Here is a 16,248-nt window from a genome sequence, read left to right as displayed (position 1 = left end):
GGACATATCATGCAACTAAATCTATCTTAGCACGAGAGTTTATATGGACAGGCAATTTTTACATTTAAATTTTTACATTTGCAACATGTTACGATTTTAATGACAGAGGTTTAGTAGGTAGAAGGTTACTAGACCTATAATGAAGGCTTACAGTACAAATATACTCTATATATCCTATGATATCACTTCATCCAACACTTTTCTTTGCAATGGCATGAAACATTAACTCAAAACACTGCAAATCTTGCTCTCATATATTGCCAAAAATAAACATGAAAAAGAAGACTGATCTCCAAAGACTTTTTGGCACGAACATTTGCTAAATTTAAAATTCATAAAATAACATATTTAAAGAAACTGCCCTTATATAGCCTGCCACTTTTAAAAAAAATCGGCTCTAGATACATATCTTAAACATTATTAAACTTAAAAATATGATAATAAAAAAATCCCCCAAAATATTAATTTACGGTAATATTACAGCTTTATAATATAACTAATTAGGTAAACCCCTGTGAGTTCATACGTATGTCTATTTTATTTTATTTTATTTTATTGTATTTTATTTTATTTCATTCTGTTTGTACCAAGGCCTACTTGTCTTATTATTCTTATTTTTTGTAAATTCTTGTACTTACGGCTGGATGTATGGTTTTCAAAACTGTTGAAATGAAAAATGAAAAGATGAGAAAAACAAAACAAAAAAAAACTGCACTTTGCATCCCAGTGGCCCGGCGTTACTCGCCCATCACCTCACGCGCCAGGAGGATGAACCATAGACTTTAACAACCTACCCTGCCTCCCCGGTGCGTGGACCGTTGTTGATTGACACAACAGCTAAACCAATCGCGTACCCACTTCCCCGTTCTCGGCAGCCAATCATCTAACCAGGACTCGTACACATAATTTACGGCGCAATCATGGTAGGTTTCGCCGAGTGAGGTCCATAGAAATTTGACAGCTTCACAGGTGAGACAACCGTCCAGAGGCTGTTTCACTCTACATTTCAGTTTTTTCCCGGAGCACTATTCACTGTGAGCCTGGGGTTGACACAGTCAAAAAACAACCATTCGAAGTCAAATCATTCCGGCAGCATGAGCAAAAAGAAAAAGGACTGGAAGACTGAAAAAGGTAAGGCTTGTTTTGGGGGGAATGAGGCTATCATCATCATCTCAATGGCAGACAGCATGAATTCAAGCATGCCAGTAGATTGACAGCCACTCTTTATGTCTCCTCCGTGTTGCTGTGACACTACTTACTATCTAGACTGTTCCGTCATCCCACACGGTGACTGTACAGATGTTATAGTCATGTTGTGCCTCTGTTTGGCTGCCGTAATGCATGTTTGAAATTCGCAACAACACTGTTCACATAGTGCATCTTGCCTGCTTATTAGCTAACATTTAAGGCTGTGGCATATTTTTACCGAGCCGTTATTTCCCTGATAGAGTACTCCTAAGTAACATAGCTCACCTAACACCTGTGTGAACAGCACTGACTTGCAAACAACCTCCTCTGCTGCTAAATAGTCCTGCAGCCAAACAGCAGACACGCCGTTACAACAAAGGAACCGGAGTGTCTAGTGGTTAAACCCGTGTCTACTTGTAATTCATTAGAGGACAAAATGACTCTTTCAAACACAAACGAAAGTTGCATGATGCTACTGCAGCTGCCAAACTTGCCTAGTTGACTCCAAGTGCTTTCAGTTTCGGAGACATGAACTTGTTGTGCTCACAGGGCCGAGAAAGACATGCTAATCTTATCAATATTCACAAGTTATTCATTTCTTGACACCGTTTTAGCGTTTTCGTTAAAGACGTTTTTACTTGCCAAAGCAGGTGCAGCACAGGTGCAGTCAATCACGCTAATTAGTGAATGGCGCCACTGCCTTAAAGCCCCCTTGTCCACACCAAATGGGAGACAGCCATCATTAATGGTATTCATTTCACCTGTGGTCTTTTTGCCACGACATCTTAAGGTGTATGCATTACTGCTGTATGTGATTAAGCTTCATTCCTTATCACATCCAGTGTGTGTGCAAGTTATAAAATTTCTTAAATTCAAATTTGATGAATAATGGAGCCTAAAAGTAATTCGATACTCATCTTAAATTTGTGCATAATGCGGTCACAGTTGCTAAAAACATTTTATATAATTTATTTTATCTATCTTCTAATTTCTTTTTGTCAAAATGAGCCAATGTCCCCTCCACAATTCTGTTATTTCTTAAAAGCTATACACTGAACCTAATACTTTTTCTATTTTACCTGTTAGCAAAATGTAGATCAACCTAACTCACCCTAATAACCATATTTCTCCATTCAAAACCTTGCTTTGCAGGACTACATACAGTATATGCTAATTATCAGCTACGATGCTTGAATAAGAAAAAGAGGATTTGCACCAAAAATTCTGTCTTAAATTTGGTTAAAAATGATCTCGAAAAGGTTTCAAAATACATTAAATTTAAGTGTCCAATACCTGTAGACACCTTGATATCACATTGGCTAAAAAAGCTTAGACAAATTTGCAGCCCTGGCTGATGTTCAGCATGGATGTGGCCTCAAGTAATAACTGAAACAAGACTTGTTTGGCACCATTGTTGATATTCTTGGCAAGTTATTGATTGGAATTTTCTGGTGGGTAGTTTTTCTTGTAATATACCACGGTTCAATCAATCAGGCCCGTCAAATCACAACTTTTTTTCAAATGCATGGGAAAATTTCTCATCATGGTCATTTAAATTCTCAGAGCAAAGGTAATAATTAATCTTAGCCAGCCGTTTCCAGTTCAAGCAGGTGGCAGCATGGAACGAACATCAAAGTAAATCAGATTTCATATTCTGAGCATACACCCCTCAAGCTCAAATTGCGTTAAGAGGAGATCAAGGCAAGTCAAAATGTTAAAGAAATTCTGAAACTTAAGGAATTTAATGTGATTATTTTTTAAATAGTGGTGTGACCCAGGGCTGGTCCGTAGGATTGGTGAAATGTCTTACCAACAAAGATAAATTATTTTAAGTTGTGTTTGGAAAATCAGCCTTATTTTAAAATAACATGCAGAGTTTTGTCAGGGTGCAGACTGAAGTTGGAGAACTTTCTTAAAAGCCTACATTAAATGATATGTTTTGTGACAGGCAGTCGCATCCCCTTACGTTTTGTTATCACTAGAATTTGGTTCTGGGATGTTATGAGTGACTGGCCTTCCCATCCAGAACTCATCAAGTCCAAAAAAATCAGACTACACTTAGCATCAGTTATGCTGCGTCTCCTGTAACACAGTCTTGTAACTCATATTTAATAAAGAACGTTTTGAGCCCATTCTGTTCTCATGGTATCTAAACTAAGCTGTGGGATTCTTCAACTACTGTGAGTTCAGCAGAGTGACGAAGCGCTTTAGTGTGGTCCAGAGAGCTTTGCTGTGTTCAACCTCAGAACTGCCTTTTTATTCATCCATGTAGAATAAAAGCAGCCTTGGGAATGACAGGAGTGGGCAAGAGAGAGAGAAAGTACATGAGGGATAGAATGGATATCCCCCACTGCGGAAATACCTTTTGATTTAAGCCTGACCCACTGCAGGATGTTGCCAAAAGATGACCTAAGGAGCCCTCTGACCAAAATATAGTCATCTCCTACTGCCTCAATGTTTCAGGCTTTCATTTGTGCAAGAGGCATATCTCATAACTCTTACTCTCCTTTTAAGAAACAGTACAAATTTCCTTTGGCGTAGGGTATATTCAAAGCATCCAGACATTTTGTCTGTAAGAACCTAATGTAGTAAACTACCAGGATGCTTTTGTGTAGTGTCATATCACATCCTGTTTGCTCAATATGTTTTATAGTGGGAATGTTTTAATTGACCAAAGTCCTCACTTTGTGCACTGGGGTTTGGTAAAGATTTCATTTCACAGTGAAGCACATAATTAGGATGAAGCTTGTTTTGCAGTGCAACATGAGGACACAAGCTGGGAGTACCTTAGAATGACAGAGCAGTGCAAAGGGTAAGCAGCAGCTTTGTGATGTACTAATGTCCACATTACTACAGGTGGACAGGTTTTGGTTAAACCAAATGAATGAACAACAAGAGATACTGAAGCTTCTTGCTCACAGCATTTTAGATTAACTAGCTGATGCTTTAAGTTTTTTTTTTAATTGGTGTCACAATTCTCTATACTGAGTTCGCTCCTCCAACACTGTTCACACACTTCTCTTTACGGCCACGCAGCTCAGCACAACGTTTATTGCAACACTTACAAGCACATGCACAGAACCAATTCTTGCACGAGAAAACTGACAACAGTTGTCTGCCAACAGTAACACTTTGTCACTCATTACACAATGACATGAAAACACTAACAGTTAGCTTCACAATATATATAACTGTACCCTCTATGTTTTGATTTGCTGTATGTATGTAACAAACTATTATGCCAGCACAACAATAAAGAAGGACACTTCTTTATTTCATGGATTGTGCCATCTTATACGAAACAAACATGCAATGCTGCATCATGCTTTGGAAGACTTGTTTGCCATTTCTGCACAGAGTAATTTTAAGTTCACAAAATGAAACATACAGTACTTTTTTATTCATTTTAAAATTATTTGACCCAAATTTAGCCAGGCAAATCCTGTTAAGTTTAACAATCTACTTTACAAGGGAAACCTGGCAAAGACAGAAGCATGAAAAAGTTATGATAGACAAAAATGACAACAAGAAAAACATAGATGACATACATTAACATCTTCCAATGTTAAAATACGTAAGGAAAGTGACGACTACCAATTTATTTATTCTTATGAGAGTTTAAAAATTCTTGATGCAAGACAATTTGTATTAAATAACTGTGATCACAATATTGACCAAAATAAGCGTTATAACGATTTCTGCCACAATCTAGCAGCCCTACAATTCTTTTAGTTTCAAGTTTTTTTTAATGCTACTTCATGGGAGGGGTGCAGAGCATATTAAAATTCCCTTTCCAAACTTGTGCTTGGAACACACAACAAGACTGCATCTGGTGACCTCAGACCTTAACTACAGTCAGATCTCAGCGCTGTCAAAGTCCAAATTATTAGGGGAGTTTACCCAGAATGAGTTGATAAAAGACCAAGTACCAACGACTGAGTCTATGAAAGGTCAGAGATAGCCAACCGGTCCTGGTGCTAAGCGTACAATGATAAGTGAGGGCTATATAGTTGAAGTAGTTCTAGTAATGCAATATAGCATAACTTCAGGTATAAAAATACAACAGCGCTAGCCAGCCCTGTCCTCTGCATTTGGCAGTTCTTATCTACATCACACCTTCTGTCCTCTCTTGTAATACACCTTGGAAATAATATTTTTGCATGCCTGATCCATCCCTGGCAAATTATCTTCTGTAGATGTGTCCAGACATCTAGCATTCATTGTTGCCATAAGGGACATACGAGGAGTTCTTGCTTCTTTTTTTTGTCAAATTTCTTTTTAGATGGATTTAAATTTAGACATCTGTGTTATGTACAGAGTTTGAGTGAGAAAACCTGTCATGGAGAGACTAAATGACCATTCAGCATGACCTATACATAGTCTACTGTATATTAACAATGGACTGTTTTAATTATTTTAAGTAGAACTATTTAACAACACAAAGGCTTGTGGTAAGTAGCTTAAGTGGTATGTGAGAATTCTTAAAATAACATCAGTACAGATGTGAAGCCCTGACTAAAGGCTGATCTTCACTCACAGCTGTTGTGTGTTCGACTATAAGGCTGATATTTTTCATTTATTTATGTCTTTTGAGGGTCACGGGTGTGTTCAGCTGATTCATGCAGCTTCAAACTGATATGATGCCGATTTACATGAAAATTCATGTAGACTGAAGCCTGAAACATGAACAGAAATTACAGATTGTCATAATCGATACAATGTTATAATAGGTTACTGTGTCATAATTACAATAATTGGAGACTGTGAACAAACTGAGAAACGGATCGGGCAAGATTTGAATGAATCTGAATCAAATCTAACAGGATGTGGGTGCTTCTGTAACTTCCTGTACAGACGTAAGGCTGCTGGAAAAGTTAGAAAACTGTCTGACTTGATTGCAGCTATTTGTCAGTGCCGTGAGGCGCAGTTCAGCGTGAACGAGCCTATTGTTTTGGGTCTCCATGGCACATGCCTGAGAACCACCGATGAGAAGTGTGGTAGTTACTAGCTTCAGGCGCGCTCTGTCATTGCTCATCCTGCACTTTGACCAGGCAAGGCAAAGGGATATTTTAATGCATGAAGTAGGATCATATTGTCAGATATCACTTTCCGGAGGATCACATTTTTCATAAAGTTAATTTAGAGAGTCAGGGGGTGTGGAGCTGGAGCCGTGAGGAGTGGAACATGATTGATGATGATAATCATAAAGGCAGCAACTGTCATGTGGGTGGTTGTCAGGTAAAGTAAAAGTACAGTGGGAGAGAGTTAAGGAAAAAAAAGACACAATGATTAAATTGAGTTTTTGGCTCTTATTGGAATTGAATGGTACATTTGTTATTAGCTGTGCCACTGCCAAGTCTGTTTACCTCTTTATGTCTTTGTTCTTCGATGGGACCACCTTTGTTCTTGCTTAAATATATGGTGTCTTTTTTCCACAGAGAGGCTGCTTCGTCTAGATCGGGAGGAGAGACGCAAGGAGTATCGTCGTCAAGACTTTATATCTCTGAACAAGATCCCAACCTGGAGAGAGGAAAATAGACGTAAGAGAGACAGCTTACTGTTGCTGAGTGTCTTTTGAGTTGGCTGTGGCTGATAAACGGACACATTATGGCACTGTTTACACGGCCCAGCTTAGAAAATATTATTCAGCGATTTTTATATTTCATCTTAAATAGTTAAAGGGGACCTTTTATGCTCATTTTCAGGTTCATACTTGTCTTTCAGATTTCTCATCGAACAGGCTTACATACTTATATAGTCAAAAAACACAGTTTCCTCCTACTATCTGTGCTAGAAAGCCTGAATTCACCCTCTGTCTCAGACACTCGGTTTTAGCTCCTGTCTCTTTAAACTTTCATCCCAGAAAAGCCCAGTCTGCTCTGACTGGTCAGTGTTTTAGGGTCTCCTGTATCTTGGTGTCTCTGCACTGTCATTGCAGCTGTGAAAATGACTGTAACTGAGTAAAGCAGCACTTTCTATCCTGAAAAAAATCCCTGAGGAAAGCTTCTAAACCAAATCTTCACAGCTGAACATGTGCTAACAGGAGTATGATTGAAAATCAGGGAGAAATTAACAACATGGACAACCAAAAATAATTGTTTGCTGATGTAAGCATGTAGCTACATGTAGCAATTTAGGCCAACTAATGTAAACACTTGCAGTAGAGGAGAGTATTCAGAATGGTCAGAAGCGTGACGTTTTTCCTCACATGTATTTACCTAAGTATTTGAAACTTTGGCCACAATTATTAAGAGCATCTCACATTGTCACATTCATGCATAGTGTTACACTACTGTTCAAAAGTTTTGCTTAAGAATTGCCTGCCACAAAAGCTTGATTCAGTACAGTCAGAAAGCTGGAAGGACTACTCAATACTTTTGAATGATCCTCCATGCTTTAGTGTGTAGAAAATCCTCTTTACAAATAGATGTTATTTTATGAAAGGTTTTCAAAAATTTTTTTTTTTTAAAGCAAAAAATCTGTACAATAGTTTAACCAGACTGACAATTGAAAGGGCAGAAAGAGACAACGATACCAGTGCATCAGTTAAATAGAACTATAAGAAAGTCATTGGTAAAAGACACCGGACAGTTTGCATCAAAATGTGTGAAGATTTCAAGAGGAAAAAGTTCCTGAACATGCTATGTATGGGCTGACAAATCAGAGTAAAAACCTTTTGAATCTAACCACTGAGAAGGCTGCAGAGGGCCAAAAGTAAAACCTTGTTCCTGAAATGATTAGAGCCTAATGTCACTGTAAGGTGTGTGAATATTTCAGTATCTCACAATTCATTTCTATTTCGATTCTTGGGGTCACAATTCAATTCAGAATAGATTCTCGATTCAAAACGATTTCCGATTCAAAATATAGGAGATGTAATTTCAGGATCTACTCCAGTCTGTTTTGCTAGTGGCATATTATGTTATGAAAGCAAAATGTGTATGAAATTATGGAGGTTTTGTTATGTACAAGCTTTTTTGTTGTAGGAAACCTTTCTCCCAAGTGTTTTGAATCAGAAAGTGAAAAAATAAACATTGTAATTATTATAGTTAAAAAAAATGGACACACTTTTCCCAAAAAAATCCCATCGTTTTTTGTTTGGTTTTTTTTGCAGTTGTTTGTGTATCCCATTATCTGTGCCATTCTGCAAAGCGTTTTCTATCTGTGATGCTGCAGAGGGCCACATCACACTCCTGTCACTTCAGAGAGGGGCCTGATTCTCCTGCCTGCTCTGCCTGCAGTCAACACAGAGTTTACATCCATATGAGGCCCTCCTGCTTGTTAGACCGTCCCCTGATTTACCCTTGTCTCATTAATATTATTATTATAAGGGCTACCAGCGTTTATTCTAATGCAGGAGGCGCTGCCAATAACACAGAGCGATAGATACAGGAGGATTAGACCAATCACAGTGCAGTTTGCTCCAGATGACGTGTGGCATAAGTAAGCGGATACAAAGCGTCGCATCGTCTTCAGATTGGTGGACAAGACCAAAACAAACCTCTGACCTCTTCATGGAACCATGGGAAACCAATATGGCGTTTAGAGCCATATGCGTACATTTGCAAATGTACTTTTATTATCGAAATATGGATAAAATATGGACGAAAGACACCCAATATCGGATCTATCATTATGTATTTACTGAACAAGATCCCGTAAAAGAGCTCCGATGCGTCGGAGTCATCCCTCTGAACGGCACAGCCGGCAGCTTTTACTAGCGAAAAAAGTAAGACGTTCGGTCTCAAAATTATTAAGACTTTTCTAAATGATACAAATTTTAGAGGGTTAATAATAGATCTTATCTCATGTGAATCGATTTTTCCACCCACCCCTAGTCACCGTATGGTTTAATAATGATTAAGGGGCACTTACAGTTTTCTGGACTGGAAAACAAATTCAACATTGAAGGGGAAAATGGTTACTACAGTATTCTCCCCTGTCATGCCACAGTGTTTACATTGACTAAATGAAAATTTTAATAATTATATCTGAATAGCTGATTGAGATAATGTGAAAAAAAATGCGAGACTTTCTTTCCTTGAGTGAGATTTGGTTGGACACCATGACAAACAGATTGGATCAAGCGAAAGGTAAAGAAAAATTTCTTTTCTCTCTGTACGGCCCTTTTCATAATGTTATCAGACATTCACAATAACAATATGAGCGTGTCTGTGACAAAAACAAGCGCTTGGATGTAGATTGAGCACTATTGCCCCGAATGGTTACATTGCAGCCTGTTTCACAGCTGCCGGCTATAGTGGTCTCTCTCAATACTGAACCAATTAAAAAAAATTGTTGTGTCCATTAGTCACTTAGACACAAAAAACTTGGGAAAAGGTGTTCAGGTAAAAAAAACAAAACAAAACTTTCTTTTATCATATCAAAACACAAATCAAAACAAGAAAACCCATAAGAGCATACTTCTAAATAAAAGCACTGCTTGCTTAACTGCTGACACTCACAGAGTTTTAGAAAGATTAAAAAGCCATAATCCATTGAAGACTCAAGACTAATAAGTTACAGTGTGTTAGAAAAAAAAAAATTTAAAACCAAGACCTTCAAGTATTTCTGCTTCCTAAATATCATGTTTCATTAGAAAAAGCAGTTTGGTATAGCATAAGTAAACATAACATTGAAGTAACTATCGAGAAAGAAATAACTGGAAGCCTTAAATAAAGTTGTTGTATTTGGCTTTACATATTCTGTCCTAATTCTACATGTAGGTCCTGTATAGACAAGTATGAGGGAGTTGGTTGTATACAAGTGAGAAGCTCACAAGAGCATGAAAAACAGAGATGCTGATAATGGTATCAACTCATCTGACACTGATATAAAACCAACACAGACCACAATTCATGTTCAGTGAAGTGAGGTAGAATGACAACTTGTTTAGGAGTGCTTGGAGATATGCACACATCTGCCGTAGTATTTTTCTCTACATTAAATAAACAAGGTATAATAATTTTTTATGGCGGTTTGGGGGCTGCTTAGCTGCTGCTGCTAGAAGCTTCTCTCTTCTCTGTTGGAGAAGGTGCACTCTACAATGTAGTCATGGCTTTTTTTTCCTACAATTTGAAACAAGCAAGGTATATGATTGTTGAAGTATGGAAAATACATATTCACAGTATCCATGTTAAGACACTCTCTGGACTTTTGATAATACAGAAAGAACATTATTGTCTTATTTTTTAATGTTTACTAACTTTTTTTTAGTTTTCATCAACAACAGTACATCATACAATATATCCTGTAGATTTCTGTACTATTTAAAAAAATGTCCTAAATATCAACTGCCTTGCTAAAACAGTATACAGCATAGTAGTTATATTTATACACTGTATATATGGATATATCTGTATAAATATGTCTATAGTAAGAATCAGTCAGGAAGGCTGTCCACCACCAGGTAACAAATGTCATTGTATTAATAAAGTGACTGACAGGGCTCCATTGTTTATTAAAAATTAAACAACCAAAAACATGGATTACCAGAACCATCTAGGATGTCATGTATACATGCACTGCAGCCATTCTGGAAACATGGACAGTTAGAAAGAAGCAGCTTTTTTTTTAAAAAGGCTAAAACAGAATAAATTGCAATGCACAATTAGAGGGAGCTGACAGTATCACACTTCTGCTGAGTTATACCTTGTGTGACTTCATGAAACAAATAATTGCTTGAGTGATTGATTAAAGGTGGGTTTTTGGATCCTTAATGAGTATGTTAAAAGTCTGATAAAGGTCCCTCACTTTTTGGACCCATTTATTGTATGTAGGATGGTCTGGTCTTAGCCATCTAATAGTAATACATTTCAAGGCTGCTGGAAGTAATACATTAAATGATACTTATTGACCCTCCTTTCTAAGCCTGTATTAGTCCCAGTAGTGCCACTGTGCTGTTGTTTTAGAATATCCCATTTGGCATCAAATGCCAATATCCAGAATACACTTATCTTTAGAAATGGCCAGAATATGTAGGTGTGATTTGCACAAAGATTATTGTGTTTTAAATGAAAATGAAAGTAATGAAGTATTGCAATATAGAAAACTGGAATAATGGATGAATTGAATCTTCATCCATCAACATCATCACATTTAACTAAAATGTTGTCTATTTAAGTGCATTTGACAACCTTTCAAGTACCTGCTTTGTATATATATTAAATGGTAAAGTAATGTCTTTACTGAGTGACATCTTAATATTTTATAGGTCTTTTTTAAGTGGAGGCAACAACTTATAGTAATCCTTTTTCATTTTAGCCAATGACAAAGAGGAAGGGAAGGAGCTGGCGGGTGGAGGAGGGCCAAGCGATAAGGTATCTCTCTACAAAGGAGATATCACCGTCCTGGAGGTGGATGCCATAGTCAATGCTGGTAAGGATCTACCCTTTGACCTCTGGGAGCTGTGGGATGGTGTTTGTTGCTTGAAGGCAGCTCGGCTATTAAACAGTCCTTGGCTGCCCTCTACTGTTAAGACACAGGAACTGCTGGTTCTTGTGGGATTACAGAAGTGATGAGTGTGATTGAGGCAAATGTTAAACTGGACATTTGCTCACGTGGATATGACTTCCTGTAGGCTGAAACACAGTGACGAGAATATTTTCTGACCTTTTCTTAACTTTTAATTTTTGGAATTACAGTGCTTTATCGTACCTTGTGCCAGTAAAACACAGGTTAATGACTCAATTAATTCTGATTTGGTTGTCAGTTATATTCATGTCATTTGTCATGATTGTGGTATGTGTGTGCTGTAATGATTAGTGGTCACATATCCAATGCGGCTGTTGGGTAAAGATTTGATATAATGTGTAAAAGAGAGCATGAATCGGAGAAGGTTAGCAGAAATGCCTTTTTTGGGGATTTGTGCTACTGTTATGTAATTTTCTGCAGTCTGCTCACAACCTACACACATAGTCAGAGGTGCTAAAAGACTGCTTTACCTGTTGCTCTGCAGCTGTTGCTCAGGTCCATTTTGCAGCTATAGACTCAGTAGTCCCACACCATAGCTGTATAGCAGGGTGTACGTTGGCTTTCAGCAGTTTTACTTCATAACTTTTTCTACCTCATGCAATATTTGCAAACACACACACATACACACATTACAGTCTACTAAGCAGTGTGCATCTCGTGTGAAATTAATACTCTATAATGTATGCGAGATTAATAGATGTGAAAAACAGACTGCTCTGTTGGATCAGGGTAATGAATTTAATCTATTATGTAAATACCCAGCCTGATGAGGAAAGGGTGACATGACATTCTGAATTATTGACAGCATCATGTAAAAGACAAATATGCGGTTTAGTACACAGACACCTGACACACACCTAAATGTCATGGCAATTGTCTTGCTTTATCCACATTTTGACCTTTTCAAATGTAGCGATTGTAGCTGGTATTATACAGTTCAAGTAGTTTGTTTTTTGAGTTCTGTGATAAATGCTGCATGTCTGAATTGCATTTTTATGTGCTATTTAGATAAATCTAAGCTCTAAGTCTAGATTTGTGTTGCATTTAGGTAAGAGTCATTGAGACCACACCTGGTGTTATAGTATGTATTCCTGTTATTCTATAGACTGATGAAGCCCTCACTTTGTTGTCATATTCTTTATTATCAATATCTAAAACAGATCAAGGCTAAGGCTGTGGATAAGGTGAACAGTGTTTTTATAAAGTGACTAGTAAAATAGGGCATATGAGAATAGGAATAACGATTTAAGGGGGAGCATTGCACACTTTTGTTTTAAACTGTTGAATACTGCTGCAGCAAAGGCAGGCCATTTACTTCAGCAGTTAATGCTGCCAGATGTCCAGCCTCTGATTGAGCTACATGCCGGCCAGGAGGTAATTCACTCTGTTTAGCAGGCTGTCAGAGGGTCTGAAAGGTTGAAGGGATTGCTGAAGCCTTTTATAATTTCCAGAAGGTCTAAGCAGTCGGCCCACTGCTACTCTATTCATACTGCAGTACCAGTTGTCTTTGTACAGGTGCTCGGACTGATAAGAACACATAGTGGTGGACTTTTCCACCCAGTTGTGTTTACCATTGATGACAACTCTGCTCAACAACATAAGCATGCTATTATTGTGTATTTAAATGGAATATTCCAGATCGTGCTCTTTGTCAGTGGTAGCAAAAGACTTTAAATTTATAGTATGACATTAATAATGGTTGCAAATACTTTTAGTTGAATTTCCTGGACATGCTCTGCCTTATAGTGGCTGCTGTCCAGATTTTAGTGACTAACACCGTTCAGAACTGCATGTGAACAAACATTGCGGATGTTGAGCAACGTCGTTTGATAAAATCTATGCCTCTCATCTATTCACTGCTTCCAATCTCTAGCCTGCAGTACTTCCATTTTCTCATGCTGTTTTTCATTCAGGGTTGGCACCAGTAGACTGCGGTCTATGAAGTGTGTGAACTTTTTGAGCATGAAGAAAGTTGAATAAACTGTTGGAAGTTCTTTTTCTCACGAGACAAACATGAAGTTCTAATTATACTAATTGTAAATAAATGCAAACATTTCTGTGCATTATGTAAGGAGGGAATACTTTTTTTGCTCTTCTGAATATCAGACTACATACTGCATCCCTTTATTGTTTTAATGTTTATTTGGATTCCTATTAGTTTCTTCAAAGGCAACAACTACTTTTCCAGGTGTTCATGTAATATATACAGAAGCTTTCACATGCTTACATACATTAATACCCCTAAATCAACACCCTCTCCTCTCACCTACCCCAATTAAAACAGTATAAATACAATTACATTGCTCAGTCACATCACATCACCTGACTTAGGTTCACCTGACAGTTCAAACTTTATGAAAAACAAAGAACAAAAATATCCAAATATGATTTAACGAACACAAACTATGAGACTTAATACATCTCTCTCTGTATGAATACATATTTAATATGTATTTAAGTATATATGCATGCACGCACACACAAATTTACATATGCATACATACACACACACACACACACACATACTGTATACTAAAGTAGTATCTAACACTAATTGCCAAATGCTTCGAGCCTGAACAAAAAGGGTTTTACAGGCCTCTGCCCAAGAATGACCTCTTCATTTGCTTTTTAAAACTTTCTTTACTTGTTGCTTGAGTCATACAGTAACTATTTCAGTGAGAAATGGCTCTATATGTAACAGTTTTTTTTTCATTGCATTTGTACTTTTGTGTGTCCAGTGGACATGAGCTGTAGTACAATCACAGAGGCAGGTTTTCATAATCCTTTTCTGCCGTGCTTGCCTGCAGAGTTACTTTTGGTTCCTGCTGTTGAGGGAGGCAATTTAGCATGAGGATATAATAGTGATACTACCATAAGCCAAAAATATTGAAATTTTGGTCATGTATTATGACACAGGTTGTTATATATGATGCAACCTAATTTTTGATTTATCTTTAGAAATAAATATTTAACTGTAAAAAAGATGGTCTTTACATGAAACTGGGCTGTCTATGCAGTAGAAAGTAAGAAACAAATACTTATGAAATTGGTACGTCATGGCCAAAGAGCCAATAGCCAATAAGGGCTGAAGCTTTTTTTTGCACAAGAGGTAGAAAACCTACAACTACCAGAATGCACTGGGTTGCAACAGTACAGTAAACGCTCTCATTGGTGGGTGATGTTATGCAAGTTTTTTGTCTATTAACAATATGGTGGTCGACTGGTAACAAACTATCTAGTGTTGAAAGGAAAGAGTAATCTAAAACATAAACATTTGATCTGAGTTTGACAGAGAGAGAGGGGTGGCTTAATTTGAGTGTCCCTCTAAGTGTAGCTCATGGGAATGAAAAATTACTCCAAAATATCAACCTTTCGAAAGTAAGTAAAGCTGCTTCATACTTGTTTGCAGCTGACATGTTATTTTTATTTTTATCATACAACCTTTTAAATATATTTTATAAACCAAAGGTAAAATGTTGTGCAACAAGGTTTTGTCCTGACAGCAGCAATATGTTGGTTGCAAAGGAGAAATGTCTGTAATTTTAGGGGAACCAGGCCAGCTTAGTACTACTGTTAAGGTGGCTGCCTATAGCTTTTAGAGGGTGTCAAGTTGCTTTATGTCCTCCATTAAAGTTTAATTATTAGGCTCATTGAGTTTTTAATTCTTCCTTAATTCTGTTTGGCTGGAGGTTGGACAGAAGGTGCTCAAACTGTCACCTGGGTGAGAGCCTGGAGAGCACAGGATGGGGGGGGGGGGTGTGGTGACAATCGGTAAACTGCAGGGGGTGGTCGGCAGGATGGCCACATCATGACAAGGTGGCTTTGGCTGCAGCATCTAGCGCTGGCAGATGGCCCAACTCAGCCTACTCTTGCCTTGGTCTGCCACCACTCTGCATAAATAGTGTTGTTAGATCCATACTCAGGCTCTCTGTAGGCCTCTCTCCATTGTCTTTAAGTAGGAAGGTATATATATATATATATATGACACAACTTTCAGTTGATAATATTTTTTACTCAGTGTACAATCTAGATTGCATTTTAGGAGTGTAGACTGTTTTATTCTGTGTATTGATTCCCTGTGTGTGGTAGACTTTCTGTCCAGGTTCCTGTACAGGATCCATTTTCCCCTTTTGTACAATTGTTCTTGTACAATCAGCTAGCAAGTTACAATCCCGTGTTGTTGAGTAATTTTGACAAATATCCAATAATTTCCCTGATCCTTCTTGGTTTTCTGTTACTGAGTAAACTGAAGACACCTGAATAAGTGAAATATTGTATGTATATTTCATAATATATTCAGTCCATGACAGTAACAGTACAGAACAACCAATAACCCAAATAGTGAGTGCAATAATTGCAGGAAGTTTGTATAAAATGAGCAATTTGGATGCATTTTGAGCAGATTATTTTCTGTGAATATTGCATTAGTGACCTTTTTAAATAAAACTTTTTTGTTCTATTTTTTTTAAACAATCATACATACTTGGTAGGCTTTTTGATGCATTCAGTGTTTTCTTCTTTCTGAATTTTGGCATTGTTCTTTTAGCTATTTGGTTGTTTTAACTGTGTACTTTTCTAATGCAGGAT

General features: G+C 37.5%; 1 protein-coding gene across 2 annotated transcripts in view; it reads left to right on the top strand.

The window, feature by feature from the left end:
- Positions 1-927: 927 nt before the first annotated feature.
- macrod2 (mono-ADP ribosylhydrolase 2) overlaps positions 928-16,248 on the top strand; it is a 476,469-nt gene continuing 461,148 nt past the window's right edge. For both annotated transcript variants that reach the window (XM_042501834.1, XM_042501833.1), the window contains exons 1-3: positions 928-1,131; positions 6,627-6,728; positions 11,452-11,565. In XM_042501834.1, coding sequence (XP_042357768.1) covers positions 1,095-1,131; positions 6,627-6,728; positions 11,452-11,565 — 253 coding nt within the window. In that variant the 5' untranslated portion in view covers positions 928-1,094. The remainder of the gene's footprint in view (positions 1,132-6,626; positions 6,729-11,451; positions 11,566-16,248) is intronic.

This window comes from Plectropomus leopardus, chromosome 15 (assembly GCF_008729295.1).
Source record: "Plectropomus leopardus isolate mb chromosome 15, YSFRI_Pleo_2.0, whole genome shotgun sequence".
Lineage (NCBI taxonomy): Eukaryota > Metazoa > Chordata > Actinopteri > Perciformes > Serranidae > Plectropomus > Plectropomus leopardus.
This window is presented reverse-complemented; position numbering and strand designations above follow the sequence as displayed.